The sequence below is a fragment of the Chiloscyllium plagiosum genome, unplaced genomic scaffold (genome assembly GCF_037043375.1).
Source record: "Chiloscyllium plagiosum isolate Xiang-an unplaced genomic scaffold, Cpla_swu_hap1 HiC_scaffold_2, whole genome shotgun sequence".
NCBI lineage: Eukaryota > Metazoa > Chordata > Chondrichthyes > Orectolobiformes > Hemiscylliidae > Chiloscyllium > Chiloscyllium plagiosum.
Genome location: NW_028270140.1, coordinates 27698436 through 27720362, shown reverse-complemented (window position 1 = coordinate 27720362; position 21927 = coordinate 27698436). Strand labels below are relative to the sequence as shown.

Genomic DNA, 21927 nt, shown 5'->3' with positions numbered 1-21927 from the left:
CTTCATGCTGAATGAAATAATTCAAAAATAGTACACAAAACAAAGTTGATGTGTTGGCTGCTTTCCATTTAATACATTTGGGTTAATCGCAGTCCCACACGTGTTTGTTTTTCAGGAAGGAATTACATTTGCATTTATGGTGCACCAAACTACCCAAGAACATCTCAAGGTGAATGAACAAAAAGAAAGGTTGCCACATGCAATTTCCTGTTCAATTGAATTCAAGATATTTATTTTTCATTGAATCACTACAACAAGAACCTGCATTAATATAGCAGCAAAATATACAGATGCTGGAAATCTGAAATGAGAATAAAAAATGCTGCACGTTCTCAACAGGTCAGGCAGCCTTCATGGAGAGAGAGAGACAGAGAGCGAGAGCGAGAGAGATACAGTTAATGGTTCAGCTCAATGGTCCTTTTTCAGAACTAGTCCAACACATCCTAGGTTTCAAGCTTCTTGAACACAGAGCTCCCTTTCCCAGCACACACGCCCCAAAAAAACTAGAGAGAAATTGGCTTCACAGTACGCATCACAGCAGGCAGGAATTGGATGGTTAATCCATTGCCTTGTCGAGCATACATGTTAATATAAATGTATGTGGAAAAATCATTGTACATGTGGTTGTAATTACGTATTTGATATCTAAAATGTGCAGCAACAGATGCCACAAGGAGCTCAATTTTATAACAGTGTTCTGAAATGGGGCCATCAACCTGACACATTAACTCTTTCTTCAAAGAAGCTGTCTGATGTGCAGTGTATTTCCAACATTATCAGTTTTTATTGCATTTTTATAGCACTTCCAACATTGTTAAATATTTCTACGTGCTTCACAGGAATATTATTAAACTAAATTTGACAGTTATTACATAAGGCCAGATTAGGACATAAAATGATCAACAGCTTAATCACCCCCTGAAAATGAACAATTGAAGGCTGGCATTAAAGCTTTTTTTCTAATTTGCCCAACATCATGTTTACATTTCAAGCCTTCAGACTGTCAGATCTTCTGGTTATTTTCAAACCCAATTTCAACAAAAGGCAACACCAGGGCTGGGTCTGGGGGGTTACTCATTGCTCAATACGTCATAGAAATTTAGAACTGACACTCAAAAAAGAGCCAAGGGAGCATGTAAAAGGGCAGCCCCAGCCTCATCACACATTGGGGTAAAGCAGACTAGAAAGACTAGAAATCTTATACAGGAAGGTATGGGGGAATCAGTTAATTTGGAAAGAAACTGGAACTGTTTGGGGGGGGGAGTCAGGGAAGTTTAGATTAGATTAAATTACATTACAGTGTGGAAACAGGCCCTTCGGCCCAACAAGTCCACACAGACCCGCCGAAACGCAACCCACCGATACCTCTACATTTACCCCTTACCTAACACTACGGGTAATTTAGCATGGCCAATTCACCTGACCTGCACATCTTTGGACTGTGGGAGGAAACCGGAGCACCCGGAGGAAACCCACGCAGACACTGGGAGAACGTGCAAACTCCACACAGTCAGTCACCTGAGGCGGGAATTGGCGCTGTGAGGCAGCAGTGCTAACCACTGAGCCACCGTGCCGCCCAGTTATAGTAGTTCAAAATCATGTGCAATTTTAGTGGAGTAAATTAGTAAAAACTGTTTTCTGGACCCTGAGTCACACAGTTGTAAAAATGATAAATAAAACTACAGGGCGATGTATGTTCAGAAATAGACCCTAAAAGTCTCATGAAAAGACGAACAGTAATTTTGAAATAGCAAATGGACAAACAATAGCAATGGATCGTTTGCATGGTTAAAGAGAAGGAATAGGGAAGCTGGACTAATTGGGCAGCTTTTCCAAAGATCCAGCACAAAGTCTCCCCTGATGTGAGAATCAATGTTGCATCTTTGTCACATATAATTTTTCACAATTCTGCTGGGTGGGCTTGAAGTCACTTGTAACATGACAAAATTGTGTTTGGTGACAGATGCATTGCATAATGCGAAAGCATGCAAAGTAATTTTACCATAGAACTAGAAGGAAGGCTTTTATCACACAGGTGTCACTTGTGTTCGACTGTTATGGGTTGATCTTCAGGTCAGTCCAAGCTGGTTCGTTTGGGCTTCACATGAAACAAGAGTCACTGTGCACTAATAATCTAAAATATTCAGGATGAAAATCTCAGTTCAGATAACTGAAGTCATTGTGAAAACTGGTATTAAATTGCTTTCATAGATTTTGAAAACCCGTAGAATGTGGAGATCTCTATTTTCTCTGGTTTGACAAAGATTTTAAAATCTTTGGATGTTAGAAGTTTATTAAATATTGAGACCAAATACAGCCTTGTAAGGCCTTGTGTAGCAACTATACCTAAAGTTCTGGTCTCCATGTTATAAAAAGGATAAAAAGGCATTGTAAACAGGCCAACAAAAAAAGTTTCCTAAACTTCTATCAGAACTGAGGTGTTACAACTCCCAAGGAGGAATGAACAGACTGGGGTCCTTTTCTTGAGATAATGAGAAAAATTTCAACTTATGGAAGAGTTTGATAGGCAGCTGTAGATAAGAGGCTTCCATTTACAATTGAAACCATAATCCTATCACACCACAGAGCTGCTCAGAGAGATGACTTGGTGATGGTTTAACCTAGAGGTCACAATGTCTCAGGCAAGGGGAGAGGTTGAGAAACAGGGACCTTCATTGAAACCTCAGCCAGTTACAGGAGTTGAAGCCACTATTGCCATTACTCTGCAGTGCAAACCAGCAACTGAATCGATCAAAATTTCACGAAAAGTTTATTTACCTCGGAGTGGAGAGAATGTGGAGTATCAGGAGTAGTAGCTGATGCATTTACAGGCACACTTTGTATAATAAAAGGAGAAAGGAATGGGAGAATATTCTGATGGGTTGCAATGAATTGGAAACTGGGTGCAGCTTGGAACACACGTAACAGTCACAGTAAAAGTATCAACATTCAACTTTCATCAACTGATTTGAGAGTCCCTTCGTGGACGAGCAGTTTCTAAAAAAGGATAAATGTTGACTTAAAATGGCTATGATCACATGACCACCAATTGCGGCAGGTCCAGGGAACCCATATGGAATAAGCAATCACTAGCTGCATTACCATGTTATTGAAAAGACTGAAACCAACCAATTGAGTCAAGATCATGAAATTCACACTGCCTTTCTTAATTCACACTGACATGATCATTTCCCATTATACGTGAATTTAACAGCATGCCATTTGACAGTACTCAGGAACATACAAATTGACCTGTAGCATCAACAGTGTTGAGCAGCAATGACTGAAAGAAAAACAAACTGATAAAAGCAAGGACAATGCATGCTTTTCTCTGCCTATCTCCCCCAACCTCAAAGTCAGTTTTTAATGAAAGAGGCACTTGTGACATCAAGCATTTACAAGAAATCAAGATCTACTAACTTTGCCACTGCAGCAGAATACCAGTCAACAATTAAACAACAAATTTAAAATGTAACACCTTAAAGACGCAAACGTTCTTTCAGACTGTAATGTCTATTCTTCCCGTCTGTCCCAGAAAATTCTTTTTAAAACTTATCATCTTCCTTTAATGTGCGTTTGATGCTACATTTAGTGCTTTCAGGGTTGGCAAATAGTAAAATTACCCACAAGAAAACCTTGTAATTTGGTTCCTTTATTCTGATTAATTACATTTTAATTGAAGTCTGACAGCTGCATGCTAAGAAAAGAATTAAAAATATTTGTTGTGACTGGCTGAGAGGAGCTTAAAAAGAAAAGTGATCACCAGCCCCCTCACCTGCTCCTAACACAATTGGGCTGAATGGGCTCTTCCTGTGATATAACTCTTTTTCCACTGTGTAGTTATATGTAGGGCTGACAGAAATCAAGCAGAAAACAACAACTTGGACACTTTTTAAGACACGGCCAGGGGAAACAATATTGCCTGTTGACAACTGTGAATTTGCAGAAAACACCAGAAATTGAAGTGTGTAGCCCATTTCAAGCAAAGTCAATCTGCCGATGTCCTGTGTCTAATTATTTAGTTCTCTACCTGAATGCAAACATTCCCAGTCACAGAAATGTGGGATGAAATGATAATGACTGGCATGGTGCTGAACACACTGATTCACTGGGTAAAGGTACACCAGTAGGTTTTTCTGTTTCTATCACAAGATTCCAGTTTTAAACAGAGGCTAACTGAAGAGGAAGAAAGCCTGGCGAGGTGCTGAGTCTCGGTGGCTATTTTGGAGAGAGGCCTCTGATCAGCTCACCTACTGGTGTTCATACTTAGGGAACGGGGAGGGGAGAGAAGGGCAAATAAACAGTCTTACAACAGGACAGCAGCACAGAACTGAAATAAATCCTTACACAACGATCATGACTCTTATGTTCTGATAGGTCGCACTGTAATTTAAGCTCAGCACAAGATGCCTGAAACATGTGTGCACAGCAAATGGAATCTGAACTAAACTTAACAGCCTCATTTATTCCTGATGGTTTAAATTATTTCATCACAATTAATGACACTGCTCCCCCCTACTCCTTGCCACAGCTTCCTGTGCTGAGCTGCCAGATGTTCAGAGACCACTGCGGCAGTCTTTCCATTGATGGCTGGTGACAAGCCATTTTCTCAAGGACATTCCCTCAGTGTGTAGACCGGGTGACTCCCCTCTGCACTGTCTCCATGGGTAGCCCACTGTGAGAAGGCCTGCACGCAGCAATGCAGGATAAGTGGAAGATTCTGTTTAAAAATACATTCATTAAAGAAAACAGGTTGCCTGCCCCACACAGATTCTCACAAACTTTTATTGGAGTTTATACATTCCCCAAATTACTGTTTCTGATGGACAGGAAATATAGGATGTTTTTTGTTTTACTCTGCAAAAGAATTACCAACCTGCAATAAGCAGCTCTATCATTTAAAGCTATTTAGTGAAATAAATGATGGAATGTATTATTACATAAGCTCGATTAATCCATTGATATTTGGACATAGCAACAAAGTAATTTTTAAAACTGTAAATCAATGAGAATGAATGTGTACATGAATGCAAAACATTGAGAGAATATGGGTGTTTATACGTTGCAAATTTTTTTTTGGTGAAACAATCACGCCTCTGATATATGGTTCTATGTCAAAATGTACTTTATATGTCTACATGCGTGTTTGACAATGTGTGTATGAGCAGGAGTTCTCTATTATGGTTCGTCTGCTGAGTGTGTGTGTATCTGGAGTGTGGGAGGAAATTGTGGTGTGTTCAGGAATTCAGTATTAAAGTTCACCTCCCAGCCCCTGACAGTGCACAGGGCTTCTCAATAATTCCCCTTGACAACAGCACCCCCTGCTCCCAGCCTGAATGCACCTGGGCTCTGAGTTTGAACAATCCTCTAAACTGCTGCCAACTTTTTTTTCTCTGTCATTATTGTGCAGAATGTTTTAAACTCCTTAATCAGGGAGCTGTCAGTGGTAAATGTTCAGGTTTCAAGTTCAGTTATGGTCAGTCATTAAAAACCCAGCAAACTAATGGTAACAAAATCATTGTTACTGTACTCATTTCAGCAAAACACTTGGAATCAAGCTTCCTCTTAAAATTCAGAGTTATTGCTCAGAAATTATGGCAGCTATAGTTTATTAACCATGTCATTCTTTCTAGTCTTGGCCTCGCCTTGTTGTCATTGTATTTCATGACCTGAGACATTAATAGCTGTGCATTCAATTTCTGTCTTATTTGTAACCGAGCTATTAAAATGTGCTAATGATTAACTTATTAAATGCAGAAGCTGGTCTTTGTTGCTTTGTCAGTGTTGCTTCATTCCTTAAAATGAGAGAAAGTGAAAGAGGGAAAGAAATTGTGATGACTAGAATGCCCACATACGGAGGCCATTGCTTTTAAACTGTGGCAGATGCGAATGGAGATAAACTGGACAGGGAGTATGAAATAACCTGATCTCCACAGGTTTGGAGAGAGGAAGAATCACTGGAAAGAGCTCACATCTGGCAATCATTTGTCAATTGCTGGAATGAAAACGGCAGGAAACTGTCTGGCTGTTGCAGCAGATGAAAAGACAAAAGGAACATGTGTCACACATGCACATTGTGGACACATTGACTACTACATTTTTAAAGAGTCATTTTCCTTTCAGAACGGTCCGTGGAGGCTGTATTTCAAAAGTGAAATCATGGATAAACACATGGAATTTGCTCACTCTCCTGGTTTGCCAAGTAACCTGGAGCAACCGCACAGCAAGTCAGAAAATCAGCCTCATATCCTGCATGGGACAAGGGTCACGCCACTGAGCTACACCATCCCTGACTGAACATGGATTGCTTGTTGAAAATAATTAACTACTTTTAAAAGAATATTATAAATTATACAAAATGAAAACCAGAACCTGCTATAATTACTATCAAACATCAAGGATAAATCATTTTGTTTTGTATATAGGGAGCTGCAAGTCTAAGCAAAGGTAGAGCTTGAGAATAACATTTGAAGGAAATGATAACTTCAACCATTGCTCCTGATTAACTAAATTACAGAATCTTTCCCTAACATTCTGTAGTCATGTGTTCCAGCTATAAATGTATTATATTAATGCCAACCTGGACAGAATGTGATACATTGCAAAACATTGTCTCATTCGCATTCTGTTCTAACAACTTACTCTCCCAGGGACTAATCATCAGAGGACACTGAGCACATCCATGCACTGTCACTGCCTTCTACCTTGCAGAATAGAAGTCATGAATATTGCTTTTCATACATAATCTCTGCTGGCCTCCTAAACTTGACCCACATGTTTTGAAGAACCAATTGCTGGAATGTTGTATAAGGTAATGGTTCTCAAAGGGCTCATGTTGGAAATGGTGAGAAGCTCCGCCCAATTTAATAATATCACGTTGTCTCAGATGGAGAATCAGGAGTCCAGCTCAAGATCCCGAGGTCACACGTGTCATATCTGTTAATACTTAACCATTAATTATGTAACCAGCTAGTGTAACCTGTATTTATTGTTATCAAACAATAAAATATTTTTTTTTAAGACAGGTGCTTCTTCCTGTTAAGGCTTATTTGTATTCATCCTCTCCAACTTTAGCCAAGCAAGCCTTTAGATCCAGTACAGAAATGAAGATTTATGGTAGTGCTCAATAACCAGAGGCTGGTCGTGATTGGTTCCACAGCACAGACTGACAGAGAAATGAGCAAAACTCCATTTTGTCCATAAACAGTCATGATTCGGAATTCATTGCCTTAAAAGAGCACTGCAATCAGGTTCAGTGTTAACTTGCGAAAGGAAATTTGATGACTAGAGTCATAGAGTCCCTACAGTGTGGAAACAGGCCATTTGGCCCAACCAGTCCACACCAACCCTCTGATGAGCAACCCACCCAGACCCATTCCCTCACCCCACTGTCCCATATTTACCCCTGACTAATGTACTCAGCCTGCACATCCTTGAACACTATCAGTAATTCAGCATGGCCAATTCATCTAACCTGCACATCTTTGGAGGGTGGGAGGAAACTGGAGGACCGAGGAAACCCAAGCAGACACGGGGAGAACGTGCAAACTCCAAACAGTCACCTGAGGCAGGAATCGAACCTGGGTCCCAGGTGCTGTGAGGCAGCAGTGCTAACCACGGAGCCAATGAACCACCCAATCTGAAGGAAATAATCTGCAGGATTATGGAGAAAAGGAGTGGAATTTATTGGATAGTTATATCAGGCTCAAATAGGCCAAATGATGACCTACTTGGAATCTAAGATTTTATAACACACAAATATTGGGAAACTGAAATGAAGTCAAATGTTGGCAATATACAGTAGGTCCATCAGTTTTTGAAATTGAAAGTTAGGTTAATTTTAAGTTGGGACAAAATGTTAACTTGGCATTTCTCTATTTAGAGACTCCACTCCAGCTATGGTAATCCCTGCATTTCTGTTTTGATATCAGTAAATTGCAGAGATGAGGGCTCTCAGACATTGACACACCCAATGAAGTGCACTGCTCTTTCAAGTCTGGAACATTCATCAGTGAGGATGCACACTAATTGTAAAACTTTCATTATCCCTGTGAACGTGTGTCTGTCTGTGTAGGAACTTTCATTGCAGAATGGTAATAAAACCAATCATTTCTTACTGATCAACAATCCAGTCAAATATATTATACTTTAATTTTTAGGTTTTTTTTTGGTTTCCAATTATCAGCATATAGCCAATCATAACAGGACATGCTTGGCAGTAGAGTGATACATTCCCATTTCATGGTATTCCCAATATCTGGTAATCCGAGTTCTGACAGTCTCAGTGTTGTTCTAATTGCCAGCAGTGCTTCGTCCACATCATAAAGCATCCCTAATACGGCAACTTCCACTCAGAGATCAGCTGAGCAAGCAGGGAATGGTAATGCCATCCTAGGCTACTGGAGGTAAAAATTTCAAGGTGGATTCAAAGTGGGATTAGCAATTACTGGAAGTATGACCATCTCTCACAGTGAAATCATGGAGCGTTTGGAGTTGTTTTAGTGAGCATAACAGACTAAATGGTATAATTTAACTTTTTACAAATCAGCTACTTTAGTAGAATTGTGATCCAGAAGTCAAGATCTAGCAGACTCATAAAACAATGTCTTGGTGAACGTACGGATTAACCCGGATAAAGGAATGGGTTCTAGTAGAACTATGCAGGTCTCTAAAATGCTGGTACTGAAGTTGCAGCAGGAGAAAAGAGCAGCTTGTCTTTCACAGGATGCTGGCAAATAGTATCACACAAAAACAAGTGTTTGAAGTTGGCACCCAGACAATAAATTATACAGATTTCAAGTTTTGATATGAGCTCCTTTCTGAATTTATATTAGTATATTCTGTGAGGCACTTAAGGATGTCCTGAAGTCACAAAAGATGCTATTGGAATTCAAGACCTTACTCAATTACCTCAGGTGTTAGCCTTGGTGAATCACCCTCAGTGAAGATTTATATTTTCCTAACACCTTTTAAATCCTTACAACCTTAATGTGTTTTACAGTCGGTCAAGTGCTTTTGGAATGTAGTTAATGTTGCAATATAGCAAGTGATTAAACCAGTTTGTGCACAGCAAGCTTCCACTAACAGCAATGGGATAACAAAACGTTCATCGTGTTGCTACACATGTTGGTTGAGGAATAAATATTGGGTAGAACACCAAAGTGTTCCTCTGCTTTTCATCCATTGATGGCTGTAGTTCTTTAACATCCCTCACCTGACAGGGCAAAAAGATTTAACAGACAGAACTTCCAACAATGCACCTTTCTGCAACAAAGCGGGAACTGTCAGCCGAGGTTGTGCAGTCAAGCCTTTGGGATGGGACTTGAACATATTTTTCAATTTCTTTTACTATCTCTGAGCATGTCTCATACAAAATTCTGTCTTAACCCCAGGTTTGTTTGGGACATCTGATCTCTCTTCACTTCCATGTAAAATATACAACAACCCAACAGCATATTTTGCATTTCAGTGTGTGCACACATGGTAAAACAGCTTATAAATCTGACCCAGATACAAGGAGCAGGGACTTCAAGTATGAACGATCAGAGAAAATCAAACTGTTCTACAAAGAGCAGGGAAAGTTCAACAGAGTTTAATACTAGTGTTTAAAGATTATGAAAATGTTTTAATAAAATCAATAAGGAAATGTTGCATCAAGTGGCAAAAATGACCAGAAATCACAGATTTAAGCCACACAAACCAGAGAGGAAATCAAGAAGCATTTCTTTTATGCCATAAAGTTGTTGTGATTTGGAATGTACTGCTTGAAAGGGGGTGAAAGTAAATTCAAAAATACTTCCAAAACAGAATTTGATAAATATCTGAAAAGGAGAAAAAAAAATTGCAAGGTTATGGGATACGGCAGGCAGAGGAACTGTTTGTAAGTTCTGTCAAAGAGCCAGCAAAGGAACAATGGAGTAAATGGCCGCTCCTGCACTGTAACATTCCATGTGGATATAATTTAGGAAAGCGATAAAACTTCTTTAATACAATACCGGTTTGATCAACAAATGCACAAATGAAGACATTCACTTTATACAGTCATTGATGTAAGTCACTTGTGTGCCTCGCCCTCAGTTTCCTGAGCTAACCAGCCTGACATCTCTGCCATGTGCTGTAGGTTGTTTTGTAACCTGACATAATCTCACCAGCTTGTCAAACCATTACAGAAGTACTGTCATCACTAAACATGCGTGATCACAGTTAATTACAATTCAGAGCAGAGAGCAGCAGCAAATGTTCATTAATTACAGGAAACACCTCATTTAAATTTTATGGAAATTTACACCATAACTTATTTTGTTCAATATGCAGATGCACCTACTAGAGAGGAGCAATATTTGATCTGTTGGGAAATAAGGCAGGGCAAGTGACTGAGGTGTCAGTGGTGGAACACTATGGGGCAAATGGTCTTAATTCTATTAGTTTTAAAATAGCTGTGGAAAAGGATAGAACTGATCAAGAAGTTAACGTTGGAGGGTGGCTATTTGCAGGTAAAGAGATGGTTGGGAAGTGAAAGGCCTTTAAGAATGAGATGAGAGTTCAGAGACAATATGTTCCTGTTAATGGTAAGGGCAAGGCTGGTAGGTGCAGGGAATGTTGGATGACTAGAGCAATTGAGGCTCAAGAGAAAAGGAGGTATTTATGAGGTCCAGACAGCTGGGATCAAGTGAATACTTCGAAGAGAAGAAGGGCTGTATGAGTATACTTTAGACGGAAATCAGGAGGGCAAAAAAAGGACATAAGCTAACTTTGACAATAGAATTGAGGAGAATCCAAAGAGATTCTGTAAATGCATTAGGGACAAAACAGCAATTAGGGAGAGAATAAGGCTCTTAAAGATCAACAAGGCCATCGATGTGTGGCACCATAGGAGATGGGTGAGATATTAGATGAGTATTTTTGGTCAGTATTTACTGTGGAGAAGGACATGGAAGGTAGAGAACTTGGGGAAATAAATTGCGATAGCTTGAAAAGTGTCCATATAATGGAAGAGGAGGTGCTCAAGGTCTTAAAACGCGTCAAGGTAGATAAATCCCCAGGACCTGATCAGGTGTTTCCCAGAATCTTGCGGGAAGCTAGGGAAGAGATTGCTAGGTCCCTTGCTGAGATATTTGTATCATTGATCGCCATGGGTAAGGCACTAGAACTCTGGAGTTTGGCTAATGTGCCGTTATTATTTAAGAAAGGCTGTAAGGAAAAGTCAGAGAATGATATATTGGTGAGCCTTATGCCAGGAGCGAATAAGCTGTTGGAGGGGATTCTGAGGGATAGGATTTACATGTATTTGGAAAGACAAGTACTAATTATGGAGAGTCATCATGGCTTCGTACATGGGAAATTGTGTCTCACTAACGTGATTGAGCATTTTCAAGCACTGACAAAGAAGACTGATGAAGGCAGAGCAGTGGACATACTCTATATGGACTTCAGCAAAGCATTCAACAAGATTCCACATGGCAGACTGGTTAGTAAGGTTAGATCACATAGGATTCACGGGGAGCTAGCTAATTGGATACAAAATTGGGTTGAAGATAGTTGGTGTAGGGTGGTGGTGGAGGGATGTTTTTTGGACTGGAGGCCTGTGACCAGTAGTGTGCCACAAGGATCAGTGCTGGGTCCACTGCTTTTTATTTTATATATATAAATAAATGAGGTGGATGTGGAGGCATGGTTAATAAGTTTGTAGATGACACCAGTGAAGTGCAGTGGACAGTGAAGACCATTAACTCCATAAACAATGGGACCTTGATCAGATGGGCCAATGGGCCAAGGAATCGCAGATGGAGTTTAATTCATGTAAGTTAGTGTTGCTGCACTTTGGAAAGGCAAACTAGCACAGGACATGTACAGTAAATGGTACTGCCCTATGGAGTGTTGCTAAATAAAGAGGCTGAGGGGTGCAAGTGTATAGTTCCTTGAGAGTGGAGTTGCAGTGAGACTGGATGGTGAAGACGATATTTGGCACACTTGCCTTGGGAAGTCATGTTGTGGCTTCACAGGACATTGGTGAGGTCATTTTTAGAATACTGCCCTTCTAAAGGAAGGATGTTGTTAAATTTGCAATAATACAGAAAAGATTTACAAAATGTTGCCAGAATTGGAGGGTTTGCACTTTTGGAAGAGGCGGAATAGGCTGCAGCTTTTTTCTCTGGAGTGGCTGAAACTGAGGGGTGACCTCAGGAGGTTTATAAAATAATGAGGGGCATGGAAAGGATAAATTGCCAATCTAGGGTGGGGGAATTTAAAACTAGAAGACATAGGTTTCAGGTGAGAGGGGAGAGATATACAAAGGAGCTGAGGGGCAGCGTTTTCACACAGAGGTGGTGCGTGTCTGGAAAGAGCTGCCAGAGGAAGTGGTAGATGTGAGTACAATTACAACATTTAAAAGACATCTGGATGGGTATATGAACAGGAAGGGTATAGAGGGATTTGGACTAAAAGCGACGAGGTCAGATTGGTATGTCTTGCCGGCGAGAATATGTTAGACTGCAGACTTTGTTTCCATGTTGTATAACTAGAACTCTGTGACTTCAGTGACTGAGAACATATACCACAATGGTTTCCTTGAATTAATTCAATAAATAACACTATTAAGATGTAACCCAGTTCAGAATTCATAAGAATACCAAGAACTTCTCTATCTTCCCTTGGAGAACTTACTTCTCTCATAAGATATTCCTCCTGTTGATTATAAATTGTTACCAGTCAGACAGAGATGGGCAACAGCACACTCCAGAAAAGTAAAGTAATAAAATCTCCTGCTCAAAGTCCTCAATTCTTTACAACAGTCACAGTCTAATTCCTATTGTTTACACTGCCAGTCACAATGCAGTGGTAGTTCTTTTGCCTCAGTGTTGCACAGTGATGGATTTAAGTCATACTCCGCAGACTGGGACAGAAAATTCAAGTTGAGGCTCTAAATGCGACACATAAATATGAATGCTGCACAGTCAGAGGATTGCATAGGAGTGCCACACCATCAGTGCTGAGGGAGTGGGCGGCACGGTGGCATGTGGGCAGCACGGTGGCACAGTGGTTAGCACTGCTGCCTCACAGCGCCTGAGACCCGGGTTCAATTCCCGCCTCAGGCGACTGACTGTGTGGAGTTTGCACATTCTCCCCGTGTCTGCGCGGGTTTCCTCCGGGTGCTCCGGTTTCCTCCCACAGTCCAAAGATGTGCAGGATCAGGTGAATTGGCCATGCTAAATTGCCCGTAGTGTTAGGTAAGGGGTAAATGTAGGGGTATGGGTGGGTTTCGCTTCGGCGGGTCGGTGTGGACTTGTTGGGCCGAAGGGCCTGTTTCCACACTGTAATGTAATCTAATCTAATCTAATCTAATCTAATCATCTCAGGGGCAGTTATCAGAATACACTGCACAGCTGGAGATGCCATTTTTTTGGAGAGCTTTTAAATCAATGTTCTGACTATCCTTTTGGACAGGCATAAAATATTCCATGACATTACCTGAAGGAGGGCAAAGAATTGTCTTCTGCTATCCTAACCAATAATCTCTCAACCAAAATCACACAAGCAGATTTTCCAGCCATTATCATATACCTGTTTGTTGGAGCATGTAATGCATAAATTGACCATCAGGTTTTCTACATTTTTGAAGTGTGGCTCACAATAATAAAGTATTTCATTGGGTGCAAAGCATTTTAGCATATCTTAAGTGATGACAGATGCTATAGAAATGAGTATCTTTTCCCCCCAATCAGAAACAGGCAATTCCCTCTCTCTAAGAAAGAGAGTGTTACCTCTGGAATATCTAACAGGTGAAAGTGGATCATTGACCCAGTAGAAAAGAAAAGGAAGCTGCTGCTCTTCTCAAACTGAAGAAGGTTATTATTGAAGCGAAATCTGTCTCTCCTTTCATCAACTGTGACAGAAAGAAGAAAAGATATTTTTTTTAGATTGTAAGCAATGTAGATAGAATTCTGGAGTATGGGTTATTCCTTGAATATCATTGCACTCAATACAAAACACTCCTCTTCTACAGTACGCAATGTCAAATACTCCCTAGTACAAACCTTGGATTATTTTCTGTGATGTTGGATAGTTAGGTCTCAAATCTAGATCACCCCCTGAGATGTACTACATAAAACTATCGTCACAACTGACCCCAAATCACCTCTTACTGTGTGTAATATCAAACAAAACATTGCACACTGAAAAATATAATGCAATACAACTGTGATTTGTCACACAGCCAGATTTAGAAGTCATTTGGATGACTGAGAAAACTGCTTCAACATAATTTTGAATCATTTCAATCTTAGCAGAGGCCCGATTGGCTCACCAGCACCAGTGGTGCTGGTGATAGTTATCACAATTAGTTGATAGTTATCACAATGCTGTTGATGGGAGTGTACTGTGTGTCAATTGGTTGCCAGTGACTACACTTCAAAATTATTTCATTGGCTGTAAGACAATTTCGGGGATTCTGAGAACAAAACCAGGTCTTTCTCTTTTTTTGTTAAATACTAACTGGCAATCAGAACTCTCCCTCTTGGAAGTTCTATTTCATGGCCTCCAATTGCCCGAATCCCACAGTCCCGCTATTGATCACCCAAGCTATCCATTCTATGATTTCCCCATAACAAATCTAAAAGTAAACAGACTCTAAGTTGCTCAAATAGATGATTCTTAAATATCAGCCAAATTTTGCCAATGTCCAATTTTTTTTTTACAACTAATATACCGAGCTATTCAAAGAACATTTTAAAGAGTCGATTTTCTTTCTGCATTCTGCTTGCTGCAGAAATTGCATATGAACAAAAGCCATTCAGCCCCCAAGCAATGTGGTACCATTCAATTAGATGGCTGATCTGCATCTCAAATCTTTCATATTCTTAGGCAATAAAAATCTAAGTCACAATTTTGAAATGTTTAATTGATTCAACCCCCTCCCCAATTTACAACCACCACACCCCATGCATTTGTTAGGGGCAGAGAGCTCTAGACTTCCACGGACTTGTGTGAAGAAGTGCTTTCTGAAATCATCCCCAAATAGCCTGGCTTGAACCCAGTTGATCTGAACGTTTCCAACAGAAAATGCTGTTTTTCTTGATCCAGAAAGGTAGATTTATATTTCTAAAGTGTCTTTCACAACTTCAAGATGTCACATCACACAAATAGCCAAAGTACTTAAGAAGCAAAGTAATTATTATAATAAAAACTGAAAGAACTGCAGATGCTGTAAATCCAAAACAAAAACAGAAGCTGCTGGAAAAGCACAGCAGGTTTGGCAGCATCTGTGAAGAGAAATCAAAGTTAACGCTTTGGGTGCAGTGACCCTTCCTCAAAACTGAGGACCCAAAACATTAACTTTGATTTCTCTTCACAGATGCTGCCAAACCTGCTGAGGTTTGCCAGTAACTTCTGTTTTTAGTTCATAATTATTGTAAAGTCGATAATAAGAAGCCAATATGTGCAGATCTATCTCCAACGAATAGAAATGTGATAATGGCCACGTAGTCTGTTTTCCATGATGTTAACTGAGAGACAAGCATTGGCCAGAGTAACTCTCCTGACCTTGTTTAAAAACTGTATAACAAAAATCTTTTACATTCACCTAGAATGACAGATGATACATCGGCTTCAAGCCTGACCAAAAAGAGCAGCACCTTCTACATTGCAGCAGTCCCTCAGGAGAGCACGAGGGTGTCACAGAGACTTTTGTGCTCATGTCTTTCTGGATGGTGCTTGCACCCACAACCATCTGATTCAGAGGCAAGAGTGCTGCTCATTGAGGCATAACTGTCACATTAGCATTCTATCACACCTCTCAGAAGCTAAGACCAGAATTTGCAACGTAACTGGTACTCAATGAGGGAGCTGCACTGCTACAATGATGGAGCTGCAAATGCTCACCAAAAGACCGACATCACCAGTGTACTGTCTATTTAATGTGGAGCAGATATGACATGACATGAGTAGAATCCTTCTCCTTTTAGCAGCTGATGTTTTAATAGCCTTTGAATTCAAACAATCAAAAAATAAAAGGCAAATGACCCCTTAACAATAACAGTCTGTGGAACAATTACTGTGGCCACAGGGTCTAGTGCGCACGCCATATTTTGCAGGTTGCTCATAAAATAGGTTCTGCTTCACAGTCAATTGGTCATTAAGTTTATGACCCCATAAACCTTTTCATCATAATTGTGAGGAAGTCAGAACATGATTTTTTTTTAAATGCTCCAAAAAAGGTACAAGAAGTTAAGTGATTATATGTGACAGACATTAATGTGTCTTAATAAATGCCTGGCAGAAATTTAATTTCAGGAGTTTATCATTTTGACTGAGGAAATTTTAAATACTTACAAACACAGAAATGATTTTAGTTCTGAAAGGGAGGATATCTTTTCCACATCACCTCAAAATTATAAATGATCACATTTATTGCAAAAGATTAGAAGCTGTGTGGTGTGCTCACTTATTTCAACATCACAAATAAGATTTTCTATTAACAATTTGACCAAAATAAGAATGCACTTCAGATATCTACTCCCATATGTTCTGTAATCAGCAGCTCACAATATCAATTCTGACTAATTTCTGGCAATAATTATCAACTGAATAATAATTAATAGCATTCATATAGAATAGCATCTCAAAACACTCATGTTGAAAAAGCAAGAGTAGAAAGTGGACGCTGAACCAGAAGAGAAATTTTTAAAATGTTGGTTGGAAGAGTGGCGTTTTATGAATGGAGTTCAACAGTGAGGGAGTGGAGACGTAGAGTAAATGGCAGCATTTGAGGCAAAAGGACTGAAGGTATGATCGCCAATATGGAAACTAACAAGAAGGCAAGGCAGAAGTTGATAGGAGGGTCAATAATCCAAGGCCACAAATGTAAGATCATTAACGAAACATAGAGGAAATAAAGATAATTCATTTTTAATGGAGTAAATTGTCATAATCTTACATGTGCTGCCTGAAAGGTAGTGAAAACAAATTCTAAAAGGAAATTGGATGAATCCTTGAAAGGGAGAAAATTACTGTGTTATAGGGAATGATAAAAATGTAGTTGGAGTGAATGGATAAATCTTGAACAGAGACCACACAGACATGATGGGCCAAATGGCTTCTTTCCCTGCCTGTGATGCTAGAGATAACTGAAAGACACACAATGATGCAAACATCTCTCTTGATAACATTAATGCTTAATTGGCAATAGTAGATACCTTTTTAATAGACATAATAACAGCAGTAGGCCCTAGAATACAGACAAGAGATAAAAACAAGATTGTTTGCACCTAAGAAGCTGCATTATTATTTCATTGTTGTTCTGATTTAAAAGGGCACTGTCACCTCAGCAGGATCATTCTCAAGGGCTCAAGTTTTCAAATGATTTGCATTGAAAAAATGTAGCAATAGAGTGCTTTTGCATGAAGGAAAAAAAATACATGGGCTAGATTTTTGCTACAAAAGGTGGATAATTAGAGCACAGAAATCAACATTCCACATTTGCCTTAGTCTTACCAGACCACAGGGGTGCTCTCTGATTAGAGAGGGATGGTTGGTGGTGATTTAACCTGAGGGTCACCAGATCTTAGGCAAGGGAAGAGGTTGAGAGGGAGAACCACCCATGGTAACGTCAGCTGGTGCAGGAATTGAACCCATGCTGTTAGCATCACCATACATCATAAACCAACTATCCAGCCAACTGAGCTAAACCTTGCCAGCTTTGGATTCTTCTCTGGGGTGAGAATCACATTTCCCTTAACCTACCATTAAAAAATCTGAAACAGATGCAGGTAGAGGAGGACATAACTCCTCAGAATCAAACTCTTTGCCATTTTGATACTTGCAAAATGGGTTAAATGTTGACCTCAACAAATACACATTGGTGAATTGAATAATTTCTTCAATAACCATCCCATTCTACACATACACAAGATACATGTATTACATTACAATCTCAATAGCCACATGCATGAAGAAAGCCGTGCGATAATGTGAAACCTTGGCACGTTCGGCAGTTGTCAGCATGTACTGAGCCGGTGTCCATTCTCCCAACAACATCCAAATGACATTCCCCTAATCCATGCAGCCCCACATTGTAGAGACATCAAGCCTTGCGTGTTGGTTTTGCTCAACTAACAATATGGCTCACTGAGACAGGACTACCATTTTCAAACAAAGTTGGGCCACAACAAGTTGTAATTCTGAATTCACCTCAATTCACATGTTCCAAAAGCCAGGTTTGCTGTGACTCATTGTTTTTAAATCAGCATCAGCAACTTATAATGGAGAGGGAGAGCTTCCCTTAAATTGTACACTACCACAGGTTATTGCAATTGCTCAATAAATTCCCAACAGAAAGTTAGGTGTGGTACATAACCATGTAGTAATGAGACTTTCAAGCTTTGGAAAAGGAGAATATGTTTCTACAATGCTGTTAAACCTCTGTGTCCCAGAAATAGAATATTGTAAACAGTTGAATCTCATTCCTGTGTATCAAAAATTGTTGAGTTTTTTTTAATCTTGATTTTCCTTTTTTTAAAAAAAAACCTCTTTCCTAAACTAATACTTCATTCTGGATCCTTATTTATCTGCCGGTGCGAGTTGCCACTAATCAATCTTGCTTTCAATGATTCCTCTTTCTTTCTCACTCGTTAAATTTCTTGGGTTCAAGTTGTTCACAGAAATCCCCAAATGCCACACATGGTTCTTGTGCGCCATTATCATCTCCCACTCCCATCAAGGTAAAGGGCCGAAGGGGGTCAGAAAATCTAACACGGTATGTCCCGAGCTGACCCACTCCAGGAAATTTTGGACTAGGAAATTCTCATATTTTGCTTGTGGTTAAACAAAATAATGTTTTTTATATTAAAAAAAACTATTTGCACATTAGTTAAGCATTGTGGCTACACGTAAAGTTAGTTATCTTCCTATCCAGGTAACTGGCCAAATCCATGCTGGATACGTGAAAAATGTCATCCCAGGGCATATTGACTGGCTGCCTCCCATGGCCGAATAGCTGGCGGTCAGGTGAAAAATGCGACCCTGGGGAAGAGGTGGTAAGAAGAGCAGGGAAGGGAAAGGAAGGGGTCGGAGGATTGGAAATCGCAATGAAAATTTGGGAGCGAGAAAATGCAGCAAATTAAGAATCCAAACAGCGTCCCTTACTGAACAAAAAAAACTTACTGAAGCTGGTGTTTCATTTACACAGAACGACAGGGAACGACACTACAGCAACACGCTTTAAGGCAAAAAAAAATGTATTTTGCAAAATACAATTTGGGGCACAATTTCATTGAAACTGTTTCACTGCAAACTGACGCAGTTCACAACACATCCATGTCTCGTCAATCCATGTTCAAACTTTCTGCCCCAAAGCCAACATTTATCTATCGAGTAAGCCCCTTATTTATTCAACAATGCATCTAATAAATAATTGAACGTTACTCATTTAAGCAGAGCTCTTAAAATGCTTCATATACTTTTTCAATTTCGCTATCGTATTGCCTTCTTTCCAAAGAGGGTGAGTGAGAGAGAGAGAGTGAGAGAGAGAAAGGGAGAGAAAAAGAGAAGGAATGAGGGAGTATTCCGGTAACATACAGTACCATGAGCTGCAGAGGCCTCCCAGACAGTTGTACACAGTTAACAGATCACTCGCGGCCTGTAGCAGACTGCAAAAACAGCTTTAGGCTTTCTGGCATTTTGACAAACAGGCAACTCTGCTCCACTCTGGCACATTCCTTCTCCCTACCTCCCAGCCCCTTGCATGCAGATCGTCATATTTCCTTCAACAGTTAATTGTCTCAACTGCGAGATTTTAAACAGCCACTGTTAAGCAATGTGAAATCCTCCTAAAGTGACTGTCACAGCAAATCAGTCTCTTGCACCAGTGGTAACATTTTCCAAGGAAGTATTCTGCTGGCAGTTCCTGAACTGTCTTCCCCCCACCTCCCCTTCGTCCCTCGAGAACTGAGCGCACTTGTGGCAATAAAACATTCATGCGACTTGGAATCTTAACACAATGCCATTTCCCTAGTTTAACCTGAATGGAATGCAGTAAGTCACAACAGACTACATCATCCTGCTATCAAACATTGCCAAGGAACCTCTGCACTGTGCTCATTCAGACCAGAAGAGCAACTCGCAGGAATACCAGCGAGAAAGCATTCCTTCCTCCATTGACCTCCCGGAGCTACAGTGAGCTGCTTTCTCTGAACTCTGCTCTGCTTCAGGATTGTGACAGGGTTGTGATATATGTGTCACTTACACACAGACTTCATTACTGCAGACAGAAGTTATGAGTCGCGACAGTTCAGAGTGACCAGACTTTAGAACAAGCTGTTGTAGGAAACTACTGTCCGAGTTCCTTTCCAGTTATTGTATTAACTCTTCAGGCACCCATTCTCTGTTACTGTTTGTTGTCAATATTTTCCATCATTTTCTGCTCTGAGTGTTCTCCATAGCCTCACATGTTACATCAAGTCAGAAATAAACTAAATGTAGTCACTGAAACCAGGAAGGGTGGAACACCCAAAACATTACATCAAATAAAGACAAAAAGTAAAGTTCTAAATGGACTTAAATTCAGCAGAATAAGGTGGAGAGGTCAGCATGTAGATAAACACACAAGCATCAGAAAACACACACAGATGCATATGCACAGAATAGCCAAACATCCATGTAACAGGTACAAATCTACAATTCGTTCACATGTATTCTTTTACATGAGATTCCAGATTCCAAGTGTTTATTCCAAATATGAATTATGTCCTATCAGCCATGCCGTACTCTCTGGGGGTTGCAAGAGAAAGTGGAACTTCATTTCAGTGGATAATATAGAGTGTTACAAGGATGCAAAGCACCAGACCTAGATTCAGCTTGCTAGGGGATAGGTTCATTTGAGAGTTGTCCAGAATTGTACCGGGTGGGATTGCCCAGTTCAAAGCGGAATATGATCTTATCTTCCAAACACAGTCCACAACCATCGCCTACCTTCCATTCAGCAACCATCCCATTACTGTGAGCCCATAAGAGGAAAGTTCTGTGAAAGATTACAGGGAAAGGCATGGGCTAATTGGCTAGAGCTTTCTCAAAGCCAGCACAAATGGACCAAATGACCTCATTCTGTGCTGTACAGTTTTATGATACAGATGCCTCTTGATGAAAGACAGGAGAATGCTTCACTTTAACTGTAATTAGTAACATGTTTCCACAAACCTACATTTATGAAATGTGCATTTTCAAAGGAAAAAAAGTGGGAATTCTCTCAAGTGTTTTTGTTAAAACACCAATGCCAGACAGTAACTGGTAAAATTAAACCCACTCTACGGTCAGATGAGAGTTTTAACAAAGCCAGTCTGTCCTGTCCAGAAAACAAAGTAGCTGTCATCTATCCATGAAGAGACTTCAGAAATACAAACTGAAGAGTAATGAGAATTTTAAAAAAAACTGTTGGTGTTTCGATTCTTTAAAGGCGAGATATGAAAAAAGGAATGGTGATTAAAATTTTTTCTAAAAAGTAAGTTCATTTTTTCAACTGGACCGCGTGGAAAGATTTGACAATGTATCTTAACTTTCACCGAGAGCAAGTGAAACCACATAGCTCCAAGCATGATGCAAGTGATTGATCCATTCAATATCAAAATATCTCTTCCCCTGTTTCATCACAGTTTCATCCTCACTCTCTCACCTGGCTAGATTTGGACTGGTGAGAGGTCGCAGTTCGTTGAAGATGTCAATAAAGTCCATTGCAACTCCACCAAAAATGGCTGTTCAAAGGCATAGTAGCTGAAAGCATGATTACCAATTGTGCAATAATTAAAATCCAGGATAGTTAAGAAGTCAAAATTAGAGGAGTGCACAGCTGGAGTAGATTTCAAGGAGAGGCAAGCTATAGAAAGATTTGAAAACAAGATGAGAATTGTACTCATAATGAATTGCTTAACTGGAAGCCTATAT

At 40.0% G+C, this 21927-nt stretch overlaps 1 protein-coding gene across 6 annotated transcripts in view; it reads right to left on the bottom strand.

The window, feature by feature from the left end:
- The window catches only part of bnc2 (basonuclin zinc finger protein 2), a 568898-nt gene that overhangs the window by 310156 nt on the left and 236815 nt on the right, over positions 1 to 21927 (bottom strand). The window contains exon 1 of one of the 6 annotated variants that reach the window (XM_043717642.2): positions 19575 to 19788. The exons of the other annotated variants lie outside the window; for them this stretch is intronic. Within the exon in view, the coding sequence (XP_043573577.1) occupies positions 19575 to 19577 (3 nt within the window). The 5' untranslated portion in view covers positions 19578 to 19788. Of the gene's footprint in view, positions 1 to 19574; positions 19789 to 21927 lie in introns of those variants that run through there. 6 annotated transcript variants of the gene reach the window in all.